The sequence below is a fragment of the Schistocerca cancellata genome, chromosome 1 (assembly GCF_023864275.1).
Source record: "Schistocerca cancellata isolate TAMUIC-IGC-003103 chromosome 1, iqSchCanc2.1, whole genome shotgun sequence".
Classification (NCBI taxonomy): Eukaryota; Metazoa; Arthropoda; class Insecta; order Orthoptera; family Acrididae; genus Schistocerca; species Schistocerca cancellata.
Genome location: NC_064626.1, coordinates 377,905,691 through 377,927,769, shown reverse-complemented (window position 1 = coordinate 377,927,769; position 22,079 = coordinate 377,905,691). Strand labels below are relative to the sequence as shown.

Below are 22,079 nucleotides of genomic sequence, written 5' to 3'. Positions count from 1 at the left end.
ACTTATGTAGAACCTTTAGATGAAAATTGTGTAAAAGGACTAGGTAATACGCACTAGTGAAATTTTATAAACAATGGTTGTGACGAGTTGCCTACGTGGTTGTGAATGATGGGCTCCAAAAGAAACGGACAACGAAAATGAGATTTTTGAGATTAGTGTGTGACACTACAACACAGTATCTTACTATATGACACGGCATTACTTTTAAATTATGGAATTCTATTCCTTTTCACGAATGAATTTTTTTCTTATATTCTTATTATGTACGGTAAATGTCAGTATTGTGTAAATTTTACTAAAGCAAGCTTAAGAATTGAATTTGTCGTAAAAAATTAAAAAGTTTTTTTGTAACTATTATATAGTAGACATACTGGCAATGTTAGGGACATAGATTTTCAGGTGAAAGGAACTCTTTGGAGTACGCTCGAAGAGTAGGAAAACAGTAGCGAGCAGACAGAGACATGATTCATTTGTGAGTCAGGCAGGAGGCAAGTCTGTGCCTTTTTCGCCAATGATGTGTGCAGCAGTTTTATCCTGGTTGCGAGAGCCGATGCAGGTTCAAAGGGCCACAGTACATTAATGATTTATAGTGAAGCTTGAAGAAGATTAAAGTAAAGAGTACTGCTGAGCCACTGCACCCATTAGGAAAATTTGTATTCAGCGACGAGACACGACTATTACAAATTTTGATGCCTAGCTTTTACTTGGCGCCTGCAACGTCTCATGCTGTAAGATCTAACTTTTTCAGACTTTTAATTTTGTAAAATGCGTGTTAGTGCTCTGAGTTATTGGAACTATATAACATTTGAGTGAACATTAATCATAATTTTATGGTCAATATTAATCCAAGTCTTTGTCATCTAGTATAGGGTCCGCGCCCTATTCCAAGCCTATAGATAATAGTTAGCATCTGATTCTGACAGCAGTACGTGTCACACATGGAGAGATGTGGAAGGTAAGAATATGAACTGGCAACGGTTAGATCTGTAAATATCTAACTCAGTTCATTTGGGAGGGGTCGGAGAGGTAATCAACTCACACAAACCTGTTCAAAGAACTTGATATGCTAAAAGCAACCACTCACTATTCATATTCCATAATCAAAATTATTGTTAATGAAGTAACGCCTTTTTAAGATGAGCTCTTTCTCTAATGTTCTCTTCTTCGACGAAACATTTTTCTCATTTTCCTTCCTTCCTTTCTTTGCTTTTGTGTTTGTTTCTCTCAACCCTTATGTTTATCAAGTCCCTATTCTCATTTTGTCAATATTCTGTTACTTACGTCCCTGACTTAATACGTCTGAACGAGCGGGCGTACAGTAGAGAAACACATCACACGTTCGCTACTTGAGCCTACCTATGGCCAGATTGGATTGTTTGGCGGGCGGCCTATCCCGCACGCCTGTTTAGACACTGCGCATCACACGACATAGTTAACGGCACATCATTTTAACGAAATTTTCGTAGAATTTTTTTTCTATGAGAGCTGTTCATAAATTTACTTACGATTAGTTGTTAAAAATAAATAAATGTTTGTATCTGCAAAGCGCTTGCTTGAATGGTTAATAACCAATCGGAGGTTGATTTATGAATAGCCCTCGTGCATTGGGAAAAAATATTCGCATGTAAATTGCGTTATAGTAAAATGAAAGCTAGGATGCTTTTAGCTCATGACTTTGGCATTTACCTTTGCACAGTGTTGAAGCGACTGCATCCGAACACCGTCCGAAGCAAAACAGCCAGTTGCAGTTATTGGTGATAGTCTCTACATTGTTATCAATGCTCATAATGTTTATAATTTGAGATGGGTGTTTTCTAAACTAATCTGTCTAAATGTCGTAGTTAGATAAACACAGCAACAAACATAAAATAATTCGCCACATACATATGGATGGCTTATAACACCAAATTTCAAAATATATCCTGTATTCTTCACCTGGCCTCCTTAAGAGTAGAATATATATCTGAAAATTTTTTTCATGGTTTTGGTTTTCGAAATATAAAAGTCATACCGCTACATTATGGCACGCTGAGAATGTAACGGTGGAAGGACCCGTCACTTTTAGGTTCTCCATCAGAGGTGATAGCTGTATGTCATCCAGTAGTGCCTCACTCATAGATGCCTCTGAGAGACTTTTGTAACTCGGAGAGGCAGCATAGAGAGTTTAGGTTTGCTTAGCTGCGAGTTTTCTAACAGTGTCAGACACCTATTATCTTACTTACGCATGGATTCTCTCCCTACCAGCGCAAAAATGCGTGCGAGCAGACCGACCCTACTCGCTTTATAAATGTTTAATTCAGCGCTCTTCCAGGTAGCTGAGTTTCCGCAAGAAGGAGATTGTTTTCCCACGTTTTTGGAGTTTAATGTGCTGGACTTAACTATGAAGTGAAACGGCCACTTAGGGAATGAGTGCAGATGATAAAAGTTTGACATGCATCAGTACTTTAACTTTCTGACGTTGCTCAGCAGCATAGCCAGAAAATTGTTTGAGGAATAGTATCCTGAAGAATACTCGCTGAGGGGGAAATAACGGAGCAGCAATGGGACTCACTTTTCTTCAATCCATCAGTGTAAATAAAATTCGAATGTAATTATGATCCCTAAGTCCTGGACTGGCAGTATCAAGACTGAAGTAACATTTTCAGATTTGATGATCGATAGTTATATTTCATTCTTGGCAATGTTTATTTCTGCTATCATGTGAAATCTATACTACGCCCACTTTCCACGGTTTCTAGGCCGTTCTTCGACGTCCGACCCGTCAGTCGGCAAGACTCAGCACAACCAGGAGCAGCTCCGAAGATGTCCAACGTAGCTTTGGAGGAAACGTCAGGGATAGAAGAGTTCCATGGGCCACGTCCATACAACCCGGAAGAATTCTCGGCAGCTGAAACATCCGGTCGTGAAAGCCTTCATTGTATGAAAGCAAAGAAAGGTATTCAGAGTACGAAATTGCGAAGCTTTAAGACTTGTGAACTCACAAGATTTTTCCCTGCTCGTTTCCATTTCTGGAACGTCATTTCTACGGGAGAAATGCGTAGTAGACTGACGCAAAGGATAGCTTCGGAACAGGTTTAGCAGGTGGCCTCGTCTTCGTTTCTGGAAAGCCTTTTCTTGGGAGGAGCAGCCAGCTAGCTGTGGTTGAGTTAGATCACGTAATGGTGCACTCTTCAAGTTTTTAATGTTTTGTGCTAACACTGGTACAACTCACAGAGGAAGACGCTAATTAGGACTGTTGCAGTAATGAGTCTCCTCATATAAATTGCAGCCGCGGATGCAAGATATTTCTATCCAGAATTATAGTACTGCAAGAACTGTATCATCTTACTTTCATCTTATTTCAAGAATGGTTCCAAAAGGTGGACAGCATGATGCGTTTGGTCTAAATGATATGAGACTTCAAGATACTGTGGAAACAGTTTGGCACCATATTCTCAACAGCAGTGCTTGAGACAAGACAAAGTACCGACAATTCTTTCTGTACAAAGAGATGTAACGGGAAAGCCATACTTTTGGTAACAGAAATTGTAGTAATTGTTTTTTTATTTGGATTAATAAAATACCTTCTTATTTCAAGTACCTTGCGTTTATTTTGCTTAAGTTCTATTTTAAAATAGATGAAATGTTTGTGTGGTCCGTTTACATAAGAAACTTTCACGAGTCGCATTGTAACAGAACTTGATTAGGTTCATTTGCTTAGTTTCTCAAGGCTAAAGTTAATTTAGTCTTAAAAGAATAACTAACTTCATTATTATTTGAAAAGTTTCGTAAAGTAGTATTCAGACAGATTCACATGCGGTTAAGATTTGTAAGAGAGTTGAATACAAGTCGCCGAAGGTTGCAGCAAGGTCACGCAGTTTTCCAGGGGCGACTAGGCATTCGTAGTAAGAGATGATAGAAGTACACTATAATTGCAAATAGAGTAGAGGTGTGTAGGGTCGTTAACCTCCCGCCCCCCCCCCCTTTCTTGTTTCAATCGAAAATAGTGCGCGTGAGTGGAAGCAATGTATTAGTTGACTCTTCTACAGAAGTACGCTCACAAAATTTAACTATTAACCACAGCGTGATGCACCATGAATCTCTTGTAACATATGCCACTGGAGTTAGATGAACATCTCCGTGATTCCTTCGTGCTTGCTAAATCAACCTATGATAAAACGCGCTGCTGTTCTTTGGATCAAGTGTATTTCCTGTATCAAACCTTTCTGGTATGGGTGCCAGGCTAACTAGCAATACCGAAGTATCGGTCTAACAAAGCTATTGTAAGCTGCTTCCTAAATGAGTGGACTTCACTTTCTGAGGATTCTACCATTGAATCTAAGTCTGGCATCTTCCTTTCCTATGAGTAGTTTATGGGTGTGCTTTCCATTTTCAATAGCTCTCTTCGTATGCTCCCAGATATTTAACTCCTTCGGGACGGAGGGCGTTTCCCCAAAGCAGAGCAATTCGGGGGCGCTGTGCGGGTTCCATATCCCTTAGGTTTCTTTCATCGCTTGTAAAATCTACAGTTTTTGACTTCTCGCTGTAATTTTTTTGTAAATGAAGCTTAAAACACGCTCATTACTGGCATACTACACTCCTGGAAATTGAAATAAGAACACCGCGAATTCATTGTCCCAGGAAGGGGAAACTTTATTGACACATTCATGGGGTCAGATACATCACATGATCACACTGACAGAACCACAGGCACATAGACACAGGCAACAGAGCATGCACAATGTCGGCACTAGTACAGTGTATATCCACCTTTCGCAGCAATGCAGGCTGATATTCTCCCATGGAGACGATCGTAGAGATGCTGGATGTAGTCCTGTGGAACGGCTTGCCATGCCATTTCCACCTGGCGCCTCAGTTGGACCAGCGTTCGTGCTGGACGTGCAGACCGCGTGAGACGACGCTTCATCCAGTCCCAAACATGCTCAATGGGGGACAGATCCGGAGATCTTGCTGGCCAGGGTAGTTGACTTACACCTTCTAGAGCACGTTGGGTGGCACGGGATACATGCGGACGTGCATTGTCCTGTTGGAACAGCAAGTTCCCTTGCCGTTCTAGGAATGGTAGAACGATGGGTTCGATGACGGTTTGGATGTACCGTGCACTATTCAGTGTCCCCTCGACGATCACCAGTGGTGTACGGCCAGTGTAGGAGATCGCTCCCCACACCATGATGCCGGGTGTTGGCCCTGTGTGCCTCGGTCGTATGCAGTCCTGATTGTGGCGCTCACCTGCACGGCGCCAAACACGCATACGACCATCATTGGCACCAAGGCAGAAGCGACTCTCATCGCTGAAGACGACACGTCTCCATTCGTCCCTCCATTCACGCCTGTCGCGACACCACTGGAGGCGGGCTGCACGATGTTGGGGCGTGAGCGGAAGACGGCCTAACGGAGTGCGGGACCGTAGCCCAGCTTCATGGAGACGGTTGCGAATGGTCCTCGCCGATACCCCAGGAGCAACAGTGTCCCTAATTTGCTGGGAAGTGGCGGTGCGGTCCCCTACGGCACTGCGTAGGATCCTACGGTCTTGGCGTGCATCCGTGCGTCGCTGCGGTCCGGTCCCAGGTCGACGGGCACGTGCACCTTCCGCCGACCACTGGCGACAACATCGATGTACTGTGGAGACCTCACGCCCCACGTGTTGAGCAATTCGGCGGTACGTCCACCCGGCCTCCCGCATGCCCACCATACGCCCTCGCTCAAAGTCCGTCAACTGCACATACGGTTCACGTCCACGCTGTCGCGGCATGCTACCAGTGTTAAAGACTGCGATGGAGCTCCGTATGCCACGGCAAACTGGCTGACACTGACGGCGGCGGTGCACAAATGCTGCGCAGCTAGCGCCATTCGACGGCCAACACCGCGGTTCCTGGTGTGTCCGCTGTGCCGTGCGTGTGATCATTGCTTGTACAGCCCTCTCGCAGTGTACGGAGCAAGTATGGTGGGTCTGACACACCGGTGTCAATGTGTTCTTTTTTCCATTTCCAGGAGTGTATTTCATTATTCCATATCGCGCACTTTTTGACTTGGCGGTGGTGTTAAAATAGAAAGAAATGAAAACTTTGATTTTTTATTACTTTTTTAGTTGAGAGGTGAAGTATTGAATTAGACTTATTAAAGTTAGTTGTATCTTATTCTTTTCAGTTTTAGCTTTAAAACGACATATAAAATACAATTTTATCTCTTATGGGACGTCCGTGGGAAGAAAATAAGTCGATTTTGAGGGATGAAAAATGTAATTTATGTCAAACTACAAAATTACATAAAATTTGCTTAAAACAAACTTTACAACTTTGGCATATCGATTTTTCGATAGGAAACCATATTTTACAAGTGCTTTCGGTACTTTGCTGCTTTGTGATACCTGTTGAAGCACTCAGCCATATGAAGAGAAGGGTTGGACGGACAAGTTTCGCAAAAAAAGGGGGACCGTTTCCGCCCTCCTGGCTTGGAGCGATCACTGAAAACGACACAGTCACCCTGTTTTCTGGTGTCTGTTCTTGCGATAGCATGGTACAGGCCGTCCATTCTGTGTAGGCCACCATGCTCAGAGCGTGGCCTCTTCCTCGATGGGTTGGTTGAGTCCTGACGTCGCCAACAAGCTCCTTGACGAGACACTTCCGAAACTGCAAATGACTCTTTGGTGCTTCTCCTCTTTTCTTTGCTATGATGACATATAGTAAAAAAGCGTTGACGATCCCCTCCAGAAATTAGCCAGAACAATTACCCTTTCGTTAGGATGCCCGTGTCGATATTCCAAGCCAGCCCCTAGTTACAGCGCTGGGTGCGTGACGCGACAATCGGGCCACATATACGGGCCTCGCGTCCCGAAAGTGTTAATGAATGAGACTGCTTGTAGTATTTGTTCGGCACTCGTGTGATCATATAGTGATAGATCTTCCCACTTATTTACGCGCGTTCGTTACATTCGTTAATACTGAAGGCCAACTGCCAATCTCTGCAGCAAGCGTGGACGTTCTGTAGGCCTTCCTGCACTTTGCTGCAATTTTATAGCGGTGCGACTTGTCTGTATACGGGAGCGTCATCCGCGAACAATATCGTGAACTTTCCCACGTGATTGATTGGCGGCCCTGTAATCAAATAAGATCGGTGCTTTTTCCTAATTGCGGACATTGACTTGACAGTTTTATTTTTTGAGCCAAGAGCACCTTTTTGTGTTAACAGTAGATCGTATGCAGGTGTACAGTTGCTTGTACATTTTGCAACAATTTTCCAACGAAGCGACATATAGGTGTAAGGCTGCACTGCGCTAATGGCAGTTAATTTATTTGGCAGCTAATCTGTATACGTCTATTGGAAGCAGTAATTTTTCAATTACACTGTGACGTAGTCCGTTGCTACTTTACTTGCTGTCGATGTGCCTCCATTGACTAAGACACATGTTAAAAAGGAGTGTGCAGTCTAACGGTATACCTGTAAGCTCGTGTACCGTTAACCAGACGACAGCTTTGAACTGCGTTACAAACTTTCCGGAAGGAAAAAAAAGACCGCCAGATGGAGCACGTTGCCTAGAGCATTGTGAATCTCCTGATGTATTTTGTAAGGCAAAATATTCGTCCTACTTTGCAGACGAAAATGAAAACAATCGGGATTAATATCTCTCGTACATCGCTGTGCTACGCACAGACGTTTTAGCTGCCTATGAGAAGGCGATGTTAATCTAGCAAGATATGGAACTTGTACAAGAAAATAAAACCAGATTCAGCAACTTCGGCATAAACCTCCCATTGTTGCAGAATTATTGCGCCATCAAGAGATTTAAAAGCGAGGGCTGTAATGGCTGAGGAAATACCTTCCCAGACGCCAGTTGGATTTTAATCCCAGATGCTTTCATTTACATATTACTGAGCTCCGCCCCCCACTAAGGACAAGAGTTTAAAGCCATTTGCTTCCGCATCTGGGTTACTCGCTGAATAAAAGAAATGGCCTGCCCACCTACATTGCCTTTAATTAAGGCTCATTGCGCAATAATTTCAAGACGAGATCTGAGAACGTACCTTGAAAGTAGGCCACAGGTGAAGAGAAAGTGCTCCGACAAACATTAACCTGGATACGAGGTGTTAAATGCCAGTTTGTTTACGTTAAGAAATCTTCTGTAGCAGCTTCTATTAACCTGCTTTCTTTTAGCCAGTTATGCGTAATATCACAGGAACTCGGAGCGTGGAGTAGTTTTTTTACGCTCTAAAGGAAACATTGCAGGTGGCTAAAATTTTGAAACGCCTGTCTTGTTCATTTAGACGCAGTAAGTACTACCTGATACGTTCTCCACGTATCCACATGTTCACGATAAATCAGTGATAGTGGTTGACTGACTCAAATGAAACATTACGACATTCTCAGACACGAATATACCGGGTGATCAAAAAGTCGGTATAAATTTGAAAACTGAATAAATCACGGAATAATGTAGATAGAGGGGTACAAATTGACACACACGCTTGGAATGACATGGGGCTTTATTAGAATCAAAAAAATACAAACGTTCAAAAAGTGTCCGACAGATGGAGCTTCATCTGAGCAGAATAGCAATAATTAGCATAACAAAGTAAGACAAAGCAAAGATGATGTTCTTTACAGGAAACGCTCAATATGTCCACTATCATTCCTCAACAATAGCTGTAGTCGAGGAATAGTGTTGTGAACAGCACTGTAAAGCATGTCCGGAGTTACGGTGAGGCATTGGCGTCGGATGTCGGTCGATCACGATACACTTGCGACTTCAGATAACCCCAAAGCCAATAATCGCACGGACTGAGGTCTGGGGACCTGGGAGGCCAAGCTAGACGGAAGTGGCGGCTGAGCACACGATCACCACCAAACGACGCGCGCAAGAGATCTTCCACGCGTCTAGCAATACTTTTTTTTTCTAATAAAACCCATGTCAGTCCAAGCATGTGTGTCAATTTCTACCTCTCTATCTACATTATTCCGTGGTTTATTAAGTTTTCAAATTTATACTGACTTTTTGATCACCCGGTATGTCTCCTACTATAATAGCACTTCATCGGTGCCTCGGCAACACAAGTTTGTATTACCCGCGCGGGAAGTAACATCGACGGAAAAAAATCGCATCGGCAAGGAGTTGTGTGACAAACGAAAGATGATAGGCGTGTCTCTACATCTGAAAGATGATGTCCATTAAAATTTCGGGCCGGTTGCACAAGAGTAGCGTTAGCAGAGCCACTATGGGCAGGCAAATAAGGTTTGCCATAAATACACGATGTAACGATCGTGAGTGTTAGTTACCTTTGAGGGATTGCACATGGTGAGTTGTTAGTCAAGAATACCTTAAAGGCGACTAAGACCCCATTATCAATATCTGACTGAGTTTGGGTGGGGTCCTGTAACAAGGCACCGAGAAGAGGACGTCCCTTCTGCGATATTGCAGAAAGACTTGGCAGGAATGTAGACACCGTACATGATGGCTAGCAGCGGTGGTCACAAGAACGTACGACCGCAAAAGTCCGGGATCCTGATGGCCGCGCGGCACTATCGAGAGGGAAGACCATCGTGTTCGGCGGATGGCTCTGGCACATCGTACTGCTTCTGCAGCAGCAATTTGATTGGCAGTTGGCATCACAGTGACGTAAAGAACGGATACAAACCGGTTACTTCAAGAACAGCTCCGATCCAGACGTCATGTAGAGCTTTCCACTGACGGCAAACCACCGCCACTTGCGACGTAAGTGGCATCAAGGCTGAGCTCATTGGAGCGCAGGGTGGAGGTCTGTTGTGTTTTCTGATGATATCTGGTTCTGCCTCGGCTCCAGTGATGGCCGTATGTTGTTTAGGAGGAGGCCAGTTGAGAGCCTGCAACCAACCTGTCTGCGTGCTGGACAAACTGGATCTACACCTGGCGCTATGGCGATTTCGTATGACAACAGGAGCATTCTCGTGATTATCCCACGCACGCTGACTGCAAATTTGTGGGTAGAAAGTGGTTATTCGACCTGTTGTGCTGCCATTCATGAACTGCGTACCAGAGGTGTTTTCCAACGGAATAACGCTCGCCCGCGTACCACTGTTATTACTCAATGTGCTGTGCAGCGTGTCTACATGTGGCCTTGTGCTGCTCGATTACCAGTTCTGCCTCCAACCGAGCACATATTGGACATCATCGGATGACTACTCTAGCGTCATCCACAAACAGCATTAACCGCCCTTGTATTGGCTGAGCAAGTGTAACAGGCATGGAACTCCATCCCAGCACCTATACGAAACAATGCATGCATTCAACATTCCGGCTCTTACACCGGCTATTAGCTGCATTTGCAACGCAACGGCTCATCTCGCTTACATTAACCTGCGGTGTTGCAATGTTAATCACTTAAATATGGTACCTAGACAAGTGTGTTCATTACTAATTTCATTACTAAACATAAATGATTGTTCGGTGTTACAGTTATTTACCGTCAGTGCGTTTATACTTTATTTTTTAGTGTTTGCAACAGCATCTCGTAAATTTAGGAGTTAATTAATGCGGTAAATTCCAACATTCAAGGGTACTGAATAAACTGCTGTTAAGGAATGATGTGTTTGTGGTTAGTTTTACTGTGGGAATGAACTCTGATGTTTATGTGTATACGTTTAATGAAGTGCATTCGTAAGATGATTTTTGATGTGATAGTACGTCATAAATACTGTAAAAAAACATTCTTCAGTCGAGAGACCACGTTGCGCTATTTGTACCACAATGGCCACGCTAACATCTCCAAGCAATGGGAATTGTATTCTACCAGTAGTGATAAAGCTTGTTTTCACTTATCTGTGTACAAGTAATTGTCCTATAAGCAGTGAATAATTCAGTGCAGTGCCGTTATCTGGAAAAAATGTAATTGTTTCAATTACTTCCGTACGTAAGAGAACTGACCATATTGTCTTGGCCACTCTCTTCGTGCAATCTGTTCGTGTAGAAACTATGCACAGACATTTCTGACATAACAATCATTAGAAATAAAAACTCTCAATAATACGCACAAAAAAGATAATAAAAGAACTGTATTACTCTTCGCCACAAATTCGTACGTTCCTTACATCAGTACAAAAATGTACGTCAAAGAACGGCATTTTGCAACGCTGTTATTACATATATGACAGTTATTTGAATTCAGTATAGTGAAGCACTGCTGCACAGTTAGTGCAGTGGGTAGAATGCTGCGTTAGAATTTTGAGATGGAAGGTTCGATTCCTGATATAAATCTGTTTGTTTTTATTTTATAATTTTATTATGCATGGTGTGGTATATGTTTTCTAAATTGTTATACAGAAATTGCATCTCGTCTTATACAAAACATGTGCAATAACTTAGAGGCAACACAGAAATAAGACAATCTTTATTATTCACTTTTAAAGACATATTAATGCGGTAGTGTGTGGGATACACTCTGTTCTCTTACAACACAGTAAACTGCTCCACACTTTTCGGTCCAATTTTCGCACTGATTACCTCTTATTCCACTTACCGACCTACATCCCTTTCCCCAGAGCAGCAAACAATAACTATACCATTCTCCTAATTGATCTACCCTTACGTCTTCATCATCCACTATTTGCCTCATGCTTGTCCTAGGTAGGGTCGTATTAACCAATAGGAGGCAGTAACTGAACTTAAATACACTCTGTGACGGTCTTGAGTCTTAGTTATCTTTGACATTGGATGTGGTGAGTTGACGTTAGTTACGCTACGAGATAGATGGACTTAATATACACCCAAAAGACGGTAGTTAGCTTGGAACAATCCGAAGGCCTGTCACTTCCCATTTTTGTAATTTAATTTAATTTTTAAAGAAAGCAAAGCTGGAAGTTAACGTCACGTTTTGTGTTCGGACTAATAGAGCAGTTGCAGAAAGAAATAAACTGTCCCAGTTCTCTCGATGCTGCTTATCGGGACCACAGGCCTACGTCTCTCTGCTCGAAGCAAACATGTGTTCTAAAACTTTTTTTCTCTTTCACTGTAGGTGCCGAAATAGCACAGAAAGAAGTAGAATATCTCCATTAAGATCAGATTCGAAACATCGATTCACTCTCCACCCTGAGATCCCAAGTAACTGCTGTTACGTGTGTCTGACACCTAGAGCATCATCCACAAAGAGAGATATTTCATACAGTTCTCGGTAAACACTTCGCAAAAATGTTTCGATCCAAAAGTCATCTCCATCTCTTCACCAAGAGCTTCTTAGTGGGCAGTTGCTAGATTTCAAACAGGTACACAAGCGTAGTATACACTGACGGAAAAAATCGCAAGATCAAAAAATAATTAATGCAGTGTAACGAAATTTCGGGAACATATTTGTCCAAGTAACATATGTATTGTGATCGTTTCATATCTTTGGTTACTGGTAATAACTTGACACCAGTTCCTATGAGTTTAATTTGTACACTACAGCACTGAAGATGATTACTATGTGATTGAAAATCGATTTTGCTGTCAATAAACCATCAAAATTACGGCCAACGCTGACCTTCCTTCTAATTTCACATACGTAAGTGATTAAAACTGCAAGATCACAGGTTGATGTAACTGCAAGATAAGCTTTGCAAATGTGAAATGAAATGCTGGGACATTAGTAACAGGTGTAACCGCTTGAAGGTTGAATGTAAGCATGCAAACATGCATGCATTGTGTTGAACGGGTGCTGGATGACAGTTTAAGGGATGTAGTTGTATGCCTGTTGCACTTGGTCGGTCAGTACAGGGGCAGTTAATACGCAGTGTGGATGCCGCTAGAGTTGTCCGATGACGTTCTGAATGTGCTCGCTTTCAGACATCTGATGATCAAGCAACACAAGGCAACATTTCGACACTCTGTGGAGCATGTTGGGTTACAACAGCGGTATTTGGGCGAACGTTATCCTGTTGGAAAACACCCTCTGGAATGCTACTCATGAATGGCAACACAACAGGTCGATTCACCAGATTTTCAGTCAGGGTGCATGGGGTAGCCACGAGATTGCTCCAGCTGTCATATGAAACCGCAGCCCAGACCATAAGTCCAGATGTGGGTCCAGAGTGTCTAATACGCAGAGAGGTTGGTTGCATGCCCTCAAGTGACCTCAATCTAACCAACACATCAGCTTTCGTCAGGAAACACAACAGACCTTCATCATGTCCTCCAATGAGCGCTCGCTTTACACCAATGAAGCCGCAAACGGTGGGGTCAGTGGAATGCACGCTACAGGGCGTCTGGCTCAGAGCTGTCCGTACGTAACCTGTTTATAACAGTTCGTTGTGTCACTGTGGTGCCAACTGCTGCTCAAATTGCTGCTGCAGATGCAGTACGATGCGCCAGAGCCGTATGTCGAACACGACGGTCTTCCCTGTCGGTAGTGCCACAGTCCGGTCTTACTGCGACCTCTGTCAGCAATCACGTACAGTGGCTGCATTCCTGCCAAGTTGAAACATCCCCTTAGAAAAATTAATGAATTACTGTGCTGGTAAAACTCTTATGTTCTTTGATTTTCAAACAGCTGAGCAGAACTGAACGTACTCTGGCACTTCTCTCTTTACTTATTCTGATCAACACTAAACTGAAACAGAATATTTTTAGCGGAACGCAATCTGACTTTCAATAATCCCTACAAAAGAATGGCCCTGCTTAACAGTAACCTATACCTTTCATGAATCACTTACCTCACAAAAATCTTCGTTACTCGAACTACTACAATACAGTGAGTGCCACTACTGCCAGCTAAATAAAAGATTCTAACTACGGAAGGCACTAACTACTGATAGGCATAGTCAGCAAATGAAAGATTTTGATAGAGAACAAACAATGTATTTACCTTAATAATATTCAAAAGTCATCATATATATATATATATATATATATCAGTTCATGATATACAGTATTACAAATTTACTCTCTCTGATGGACACACGTCCAAATCGTCCGCTTTCAAAATTCTGCCATCTCTCTCCCCACATCCACCACTGCTGGCGGCTGACCTCCATCTGCGCAACGCTACGCGCTGTTCACATCCAACTGCCCAACACTACAATAGCAAATATTCCAACAATGCAAATCAGCCACAGACTGCACACAGCACAGTCAGTGATTTTCATACAGAGCGCTACGTGGCGTTACCAACATAAAAACCTAAACAGCCTGCTTACAAAGTCTTTCTGCAGTACCGGAGAAGGAACATCCAGCTACTGTTGCCTCGTTGTACGAACTCTTTGAGACTCAGTAACGTAAAGGTAATGGCGTCTCCGTTGCCTTAAAGGTATTCTTGCCTAACCTCTACTCACCACGTCCAATCTCAAAGGTAACTAACGCTCATGGCCGTTTAAGCGTTTATTTAGGCGAACGTGACTTACATCTTCATATTGGCACCAGAATCGCCACTCTTATGCGACAGGCGCGAAATTTGTGTAGGTATCATCTTTCAGATGTACAATTCCGCATACCAACTTTTGTCTACGTCGCACAAGTCCTCATCCGTGTTGCGTTTATATGACAGCTTCCTGCTGTACCACACGCTGACTGTCTATTCCGACTGACGCTGGCTGAGAAAACATGATTTCCGTTAGTATGAATATGAGAATCAATTTATCATTAATGATCTGACAACGAAGCCACAACTGAAACAGCTAACGTGACAACGATACGACTGATAATCGTACATCCAACAGTATTTTAACTTGTTTGGATGAGTGTTTTAATGGGCAGGCGTCTCCTTCATTTTCATTTACCCCTACATCACTTTTCTCGTCGGTATACCTTAAGAACGCTGCTTGCGTTGTTCCTTCTTGCGACGTATAATATCAATGCCAATAATGGTGTTAAGGTTCTGTCACCTGTTGGTAGCTTGCGCAAGTTTTACCTGGAATTGTTCTCAATTACGATTGCCTTCTGATGGTTTCTTGATGTAGTGGAGCTGCTAACCAAAGCCACTGGTTACCATTGTACGGCCCTTCTCCAATGCAGCTGGTGCGAAGACAGTAAGAGAGTTCTAAATACATCCAGCAGCTACGATATTATAGCTCAACATTCTCTGACAAAACTGTTATATTTTAAATCGGCTTGTACAATCTTGCAATATACTGTAACAGATATCGAATTTCCATATCATTACATCAATACATACCTAACTATATCCCTTACTTCTAGTGACCAAATTTCAACTTAATAATGAATGAACAAATCGTTTTTCCATTCCTCTTTTGTTTTTACAATTATTGATGGTTCTTCTTCCCTGAGGCGTCCAAACCACCTCCAAGAAGCGACGGCACGGCACAATTAAATGCCCACATAAGTTTGCTAGGGTGCCGTCGCACCTTGTTGGCATTCTGTATGCGTCCCATTTCATAGATTTTGTCTGCAAATTATAACGCAGCTACAGGCTACACTTCATGCTTAAAAATGCAGAAGAAATATGATCGATGTGTTGCTGAAATTCCTAAAGAAAGCTGAGCACATGCATTTAAAACCATGTACCGTCACATTCAGTTGTGTTAATCGCGTAATGGTGGCCGCCTCTTTTCCATAAGGTTCCGTTAACTTTTGGAATATTCCTTCAATGTTTCGTCGCTCGTGTCGAGTATTTAAAAAGTGCGAACGGAAGATCATCGCAGCGAAGAGCTGGACGCGGAGAACACAGATGCAAATGCAGCTGAATGAGTGTGCTGCCGCACGCCAGCGGGCTCCTGAGGTGCAGTGGCGAGACTGATGGCGCCACGAAGTAGGCCGGTCCGGTCCGGTCCGGCCCAGGGTATTACTGGCGGCAGCTTCCGCCACCCGGAGGCACGCAATGGCCGGCCGCCTCGCCACGCCCCCCACCCCCCGCCCCCGCATGCCTGCGACCTCAGCATGCAAACACAAGCGCGTCCAGCAGCCGCAGGGACACGTGGCCCACTTCTTAAGCCAGGCCGCCTTATCGCCTTCCCATCAGTTCTCCGAATCTTCACCGACACTGAAGAACGACTGCGTCGCTGTCGTTTATATTACCGCGATCAAGAATATTCACCTACAAAGATTGACACAGAGAAGGGACTTAACATTGAAGGAGTATTCCAAAAGTTAATGGAACCTTATGGAAAAAATGTGGCCACCATTACGCGATTCACACAACTGAATATGACGGCACATGGTCTTAAACGCATGTGCTCAGGTTTCTGTAGGAATTTCAGCAACACATCGATCACATTTCTTCTGCGTTTTTAAGCATGAAGTGTAGCTTGCACCTGAGTTATAATTTGTAGAAAAAATCCATGAAATGGGATGCATACAGAATGCCTACAAGGTGCGACAGCACCCTAGCAGACCTGCTTGTTATGTGGACATTTAATTGTGCCGTGCCGTCACTGCTTGGAGGTGTTTTGGACGCCTCAGGGAAGAAGAACCATCGATAGTTGTAAAAACATCGATTTGTTCATTCGTTACTAAGTTGAAACTAGGTCACTAGAAGTAACGGATATAGTTAGATATGTACTGATGTAATGATTTGGAAATCAGATATCTGTTACGGTATATTGCAAGATTGTTCAAGACGATTTAAAATATAACAGTTTTGTCAGAGAATGTTGAGCTATAATATCGTAGCTGCTTGATGTATTTAGAACTCTTTTACAGTCCTCACACCAAATGTATTGGAGAAGGGCCGTACAACGGTAGCCAGTGGCTTTGGTTAGCAGCTCCACGACATCAAGAAGTCATTGAGAACAATTCTAGGTAAAACTTGTACAAGCTACCAACAGGTGACAGAATCTTAACAAAATTATTAGCATTGATATTATACGTCGCAAGAAGAAACAACGCAAGCAGCATCCTTAAGGTACATCGACAAGAAGTCATGTAGGGGTAAATGAAAGTGACGGAGCCACCTCCCATCAAAACACTCATCCAAACAAGTTAAAATATTGTCGGATGTACGAGTATAAGTCGTATCGTTGTCACGTTGCATTCGCGTGTACTGGAGTCGTCGGCTTTCAGTTATAGTGTCCACAAACTATTTCACCATATGTATGTTACTTACTGTTCACTGTGCCACGAAAAAATGTGAAGGTTCGCCTACTTGGCAGCATATCAAATACCCATGTACTGAGCATGCAGAAGAGACTAGAGCAGCCGATGTAAATTCCGTCCATTTGCATATCCCTCAAGGCCATGCCTTATCAGATGAAAATTAATCGTAAAGTTTTTGCCGATCTGAAGGTATATACTGTATGAACTACTCACAGAAAACTACATGTTTATCGTTTTCTGAAGATAAAAACCCATGAACATCACAAATTCTGCAGGGATAAGTCGTCAATGTCAGCGTAATGCATTTGTAATATACCGGATGCCAGTGAGTACAAAGTATTGTAAAGCGTGACGAATTTCGTCCTCAATTAGACAAGAACGAGGACCAGCTGTATCCATACCATTTACAGCGTGTGCAGGCAGCTGATTTTCCTACATGGGTACTCTTCTGCGATGATTTATTCAACGAAATGTCAATCCTAATTTTAGTGCAACGCTGCAGTTCACAGATCAGGCGCCGTTTCAGCGAGGTCAGATGGTAAATTTTCACAATTTGCATGCATGAGCAGACGTCAATCCTCACGCAACTGTTAAAGCAGGTCATCAACAAAGATTTTCCGTCAACGTTTGGGCCTACATTGTTGGTGACTTTGTTAGGGTCTCACTTCTTTCGCTCAGGCTCAACGGACAAGGTTATCTGTTAGCAGATGTGCCTTTAGCTGTGCGACAAAACATGTACTTCATGCACGATGGTGCACCTCCTGGTTGTAGTGTTAAAGTCCGTAGTTTTCTAAATAACGGATTCGATGACAGGTGGATAGGTAGACATGGACCAATTGCCTGGCCTCGAAGCTCTCTGGACCTAAACCAACTGGACTTTTACTTGTGGGGGCTTTTGAAAGGTGTTGTTTGGAACCCCAGTAAAAGGTGTTCAGAGGCTCCTTACCTGTATTATGCAAGACTACGAAGCCATACGCAATACCACAGGGATAGGCCTACATCAGCGCATCCGAGATTCGCTACGACGGCGTGCTGATGCATATACTGGTCGTTCAAAAAGTCTCTCCGCAGTGCCGAATGATTGTTAGCCGCGCGTGCCCTATGATTGTTCGCCTGCCTGGGTTACCCCCCTTCAAGTGGACTCTCCCAACATTTCACTGTTTCGTTTATCTCAGCCAGTGTCAGTAGTATCGTTAGTGTCCAGTGTCAGTAGTATCGTTAGTGTGTGTCGATACGTGTTGACGTGAACATTTAATTTCAGTTCCTTTGTTCGTTTGTTTCGTTTTTGTCATAAAATGCTAACGACTGAAGAACGTGTGTTTTTAGTCGAGCAAGTGTTCAAAGCTGGCGGTAAATACACAGTTTCAGTTCGTCAAACACTTAATTCAGTTTTCACTGAGACAACTATCCCACATCGCGATACTGTGCGAGATCTGATAAACAAAATTCGAAGTACGGGTTCAGCGACAGATACACCGAGAAGTGGTCGTCCTAGCGTTTTGTCTGTGGATAAACTACTCGATATTTCCGATAAAATGTCAATGAGTCCGAACAAGTCAGTAAGAAAACTCGCCCAGGAAATCTATGTTAGTGTCGGAATGGCCCACACAGCTGTGAGGAAAAAATCAGAACTTTTCCCATACAAAGTGACAGTCGTGCAAGAACTGAAAGATACTGATCATGGCAAGAGACTGCATTATTGTCGATGGTTCAAAAATTTCGTTCAACAAAATGGAAGGGATATTCTTAATGAAACGTTCTTCACTGATGAGGCGTGGTTTCATTAATCCGGGTACATGAACTCGCAAAATTCTCGTATGTGGAGTACTGAAAATCCATTGTGTATTCATGAGAAACCACTTCATTCTGTGAAAATAGGAGTTTGGATTGCAATTTCTAGACGTGGGATTGTGGGTCCCATATTTTTCTACGAAACAATAAACGCACAGCGATACTGCAGTGATATTCTGTACCCATTCATAGGAGAACTTGTGATAAGTGAAATACTGAACGGTTATTTTCAGCAAGATGGTGCAATCGCGCATACAGTTCGCGTTTCAATTTCACTGCTTGCTAATGTTTTTGGTGATCGCATAATTTCACAGGGACTTTGGCCTCCACGATCGCCTGACCTAACACCATCTGACTTTTTCTTCTGGGGTGCAGCGAAAGCAACTGTCTATAAGAACCGTCCAAAATCTATAGTTGAATTGAAAACTGCAATATCCACATTCACTGCTTCTGTTACAGAAGAAATGTTACAGCTTGTGTTTGGAAACATTATTAGACGAATTTGTGTATTCAACAACAGGAGGGACACTTTCAACATTTAATGTGAAAATTTATAAGTAAAAATGAATATTCAATAAATTAATAACTTATATTTCACTGAGTTTCATTTCGGTATATTCACTGCGGCATACGGCACGCGCGGCTAATAATCATACGGCATTGCGGAGGGACTTTTTGAACACCCCCTATCAGTTCCCTCGGAGGGTGTATTTTAACGTCTCCTGTGAGAAAGAGTTGCTTATGGTATACTGGTGCATTCTGTTTTTGTGTATTTTCCATGATTAAAGACTTGGTGAAAATGGGTTGTGACATGGATACAAAGCGTTTCCAGACCCATGTTCATCATCATCATTTGTTCTTCCATGTGCGAGGAAAGTGTCCTACAATTTGTGCCGTACATTTTTGTTACACCCTGTATAAAATTGTATAGGTATTAAACTAGTAATATACCTCTCCGTGATGACGGGAGGTGGAGTAATAGCCGAAATATTTGTGGATTTCTCACGGCAACTAGGTCACAGATCCAGAAGAGTTTTATTTAAAAAGTCTGACAGCTAAGACTTTCTCTTCACTTACATCCACATAGTAGACAAATCCATGCTCTTAATTCACTACGTTGTAGCCTTTCAGCTTTAGGACTACATTCTCCCCAGCTGAGTTTAATTAGCAGTACTTCAACTTAAACAGCTAGCTGTATCAACTGAAACAGCAAACTACATCTACCACCACCACCACCACCATCACCACCATCGCTGCCAATGCACTATAACCTGTTTCGTGCTGTCTATCGCTATTATACACAATATATAATTGAAATTCGTTGTAGAAAGTAGTAATACCTGCTTTTCTTATTTAACATCCGATAAGACACCGTTTCTGCGGAGAGCATTGTATGTGAATCTGGCACTGCTGTTTCTCCTGGTTCCCTAGCAACAAAGGACAACTCTCCTGGTCAAAGCGAATCTTATTGTTCTCGGGCAGGAGCGCCGCTGCGTAATCCGTTTCTCCCACAGTTGGAAGATGTGATTCACTTCCCAGCTTTTTATGCCTGCTATATTATTCTTCAGATTGAATTTGATAACTTCCCGAGAGACTTTCCATAATTGCAAAGTGATTTTTTAAATGATGGTACATGAATTAATGGTTTTACTGTATGTTTTAGTGGACATGTCAGGCAAACAATGATATAAAGAACTTCGGAGCAAGTCTTTGCAACGGACGTCTGATGAGAATGTGTGCGCCAGTGCTTGCCTCTTAGGTGCGCGAGCCAGATTACGCTCTCATAGCTTAACGAAGGGACAGGAAGGGAAAGGACGCAGCAGGCTCCTTGAACAGTGCAGCCCTAATGACGTTCTGTCTGGGTACGTGAGGTCGCAAGCCAACCGCCAGGGGTCTTCCGTTACTCGCCACATTTGCATTCCGACGCAGCGTCCCCCGTTGTACACAAGGGGAATTCCGGAAAGGTAGCCTTCGTATCCATCTCCTCTGAGGGCCGTGAGGGCTGCACCGCACCGCGTGATGTACAAGCTCCACATTATTACTGAAGTTGAAAGAAGCACTAGTGCCCAAAGGTTAGATAGAGCCTGGGAAAGAGCAAAGTGAAGAAGTGAGAAATCTCCACAAAAGAAACCATTCCCCAAAAAACTGGAATTGTGGTAGAACGAGAGTATTCGGGGTTTCAAACAAGTGTCTCCGTATTAAGAACACCGGACAAAAGATTAGTAGTCCTCTGGGGAGACATCTCGCTAACTCTCAATATTCACGCCGCACCTCATAGTAGGCTTTAACCTTAGTTAACACAGTCCACCAGCCGATGGTACAGTGACGTTTCACGCCACATATTCCTCATGTGACAGCTTCCTGCCGCACAACGTCTCTAGCCTGGAAAGTCGTATTCATTCTGTGAGGGAGAGAGTCGACAACTTTCCTCAGCTATGCCACATTCACTTATTGATAATTATCGTCGAACGAGTTCCTAGATTTATGGGATATTGACTGGTACGTATCCGTCCCTATTTCAAAAAGTCCCTGACATTTTCTAGGAATTAAGATTGGTTGACTTTACGAACTAGGCTGCAAACCGGCAACATACGCTTGGAACCTTGTGAACGCGGCTCTTGTCATAGTGGACTGCACTCCGGACATTATACTAATCGCGCAGAAGGGCATCTATAATGTTGAAATAAACTTCGTGGTTCTTGTTCGTGGAAACCTGAAATAGTGGGCACAAGTCATGGTACGATGAACTCCCCTAAAATATCTCAGAGCCATCTTCATCTATATGTATACATTGCAATTCATACTTAAGTGCCTCGCAGAGGGTTCATCGAACCACTTTCAGAATGTTTCTCTACTGCCCCATTCTCGAATAACACGTGGAGAAAAGCCAAACTCTTAACATCTTTCCGTGCGAACTCTGATTTCTCTTCTTTTATCACGATAATAATTTCTCCCTACGTAGATCGGTGTCAACAAAATATTTTCGCATTCGGAGGAGGTAGTCGGTCACTGAAATCTCACTTCAAATCCGTATTTTTCTGTGAACATAGAATTTTTACAGTTAAATTTTTAATTTTTGAATAATTTTATCAGGATGGGAATAATGGAAGAAAGTATAGCAAATCATCACCAAAACGTATTTATTCTCCTGACAACGAAAAACATGAAATATCGCACACAAGTTTTCAACAGAACATTTGAAGAAGGCTTCGACATACCACATACAACAATGTTTTCTACATACTATGAAGTTTTCTGGGGCATATATGTCCCACTATATACAGATTATGTACAGACCAGT

At 42.9% G+C, this 22,079-nt stretch overlaps 1 protein-coding gene across 1 annotated transcript in view; it reads right to left on the bottom strand.

The window, feature by feature from the left end:
• Positions 1-17,130, bottom strand: part of LOC126177315 (probable G-protein coupled receptor AH9.1) — a 91,290-nt gene extending 74,160 nt beyond the window's left edge. Inside the window, exon 1 of the mRNA XM_049924450.1 lies at positions 17,037-17,130. Within this exon, the coding sequence (XP_049780407.1) occupies positions 17,037-17,130 (94 nt within the window). The remainder of the gene's footprint in view (positions 1-17,036) is intronic.
• Positions 17,131-22,079: the final 4,949 nt, after the last annotated feature.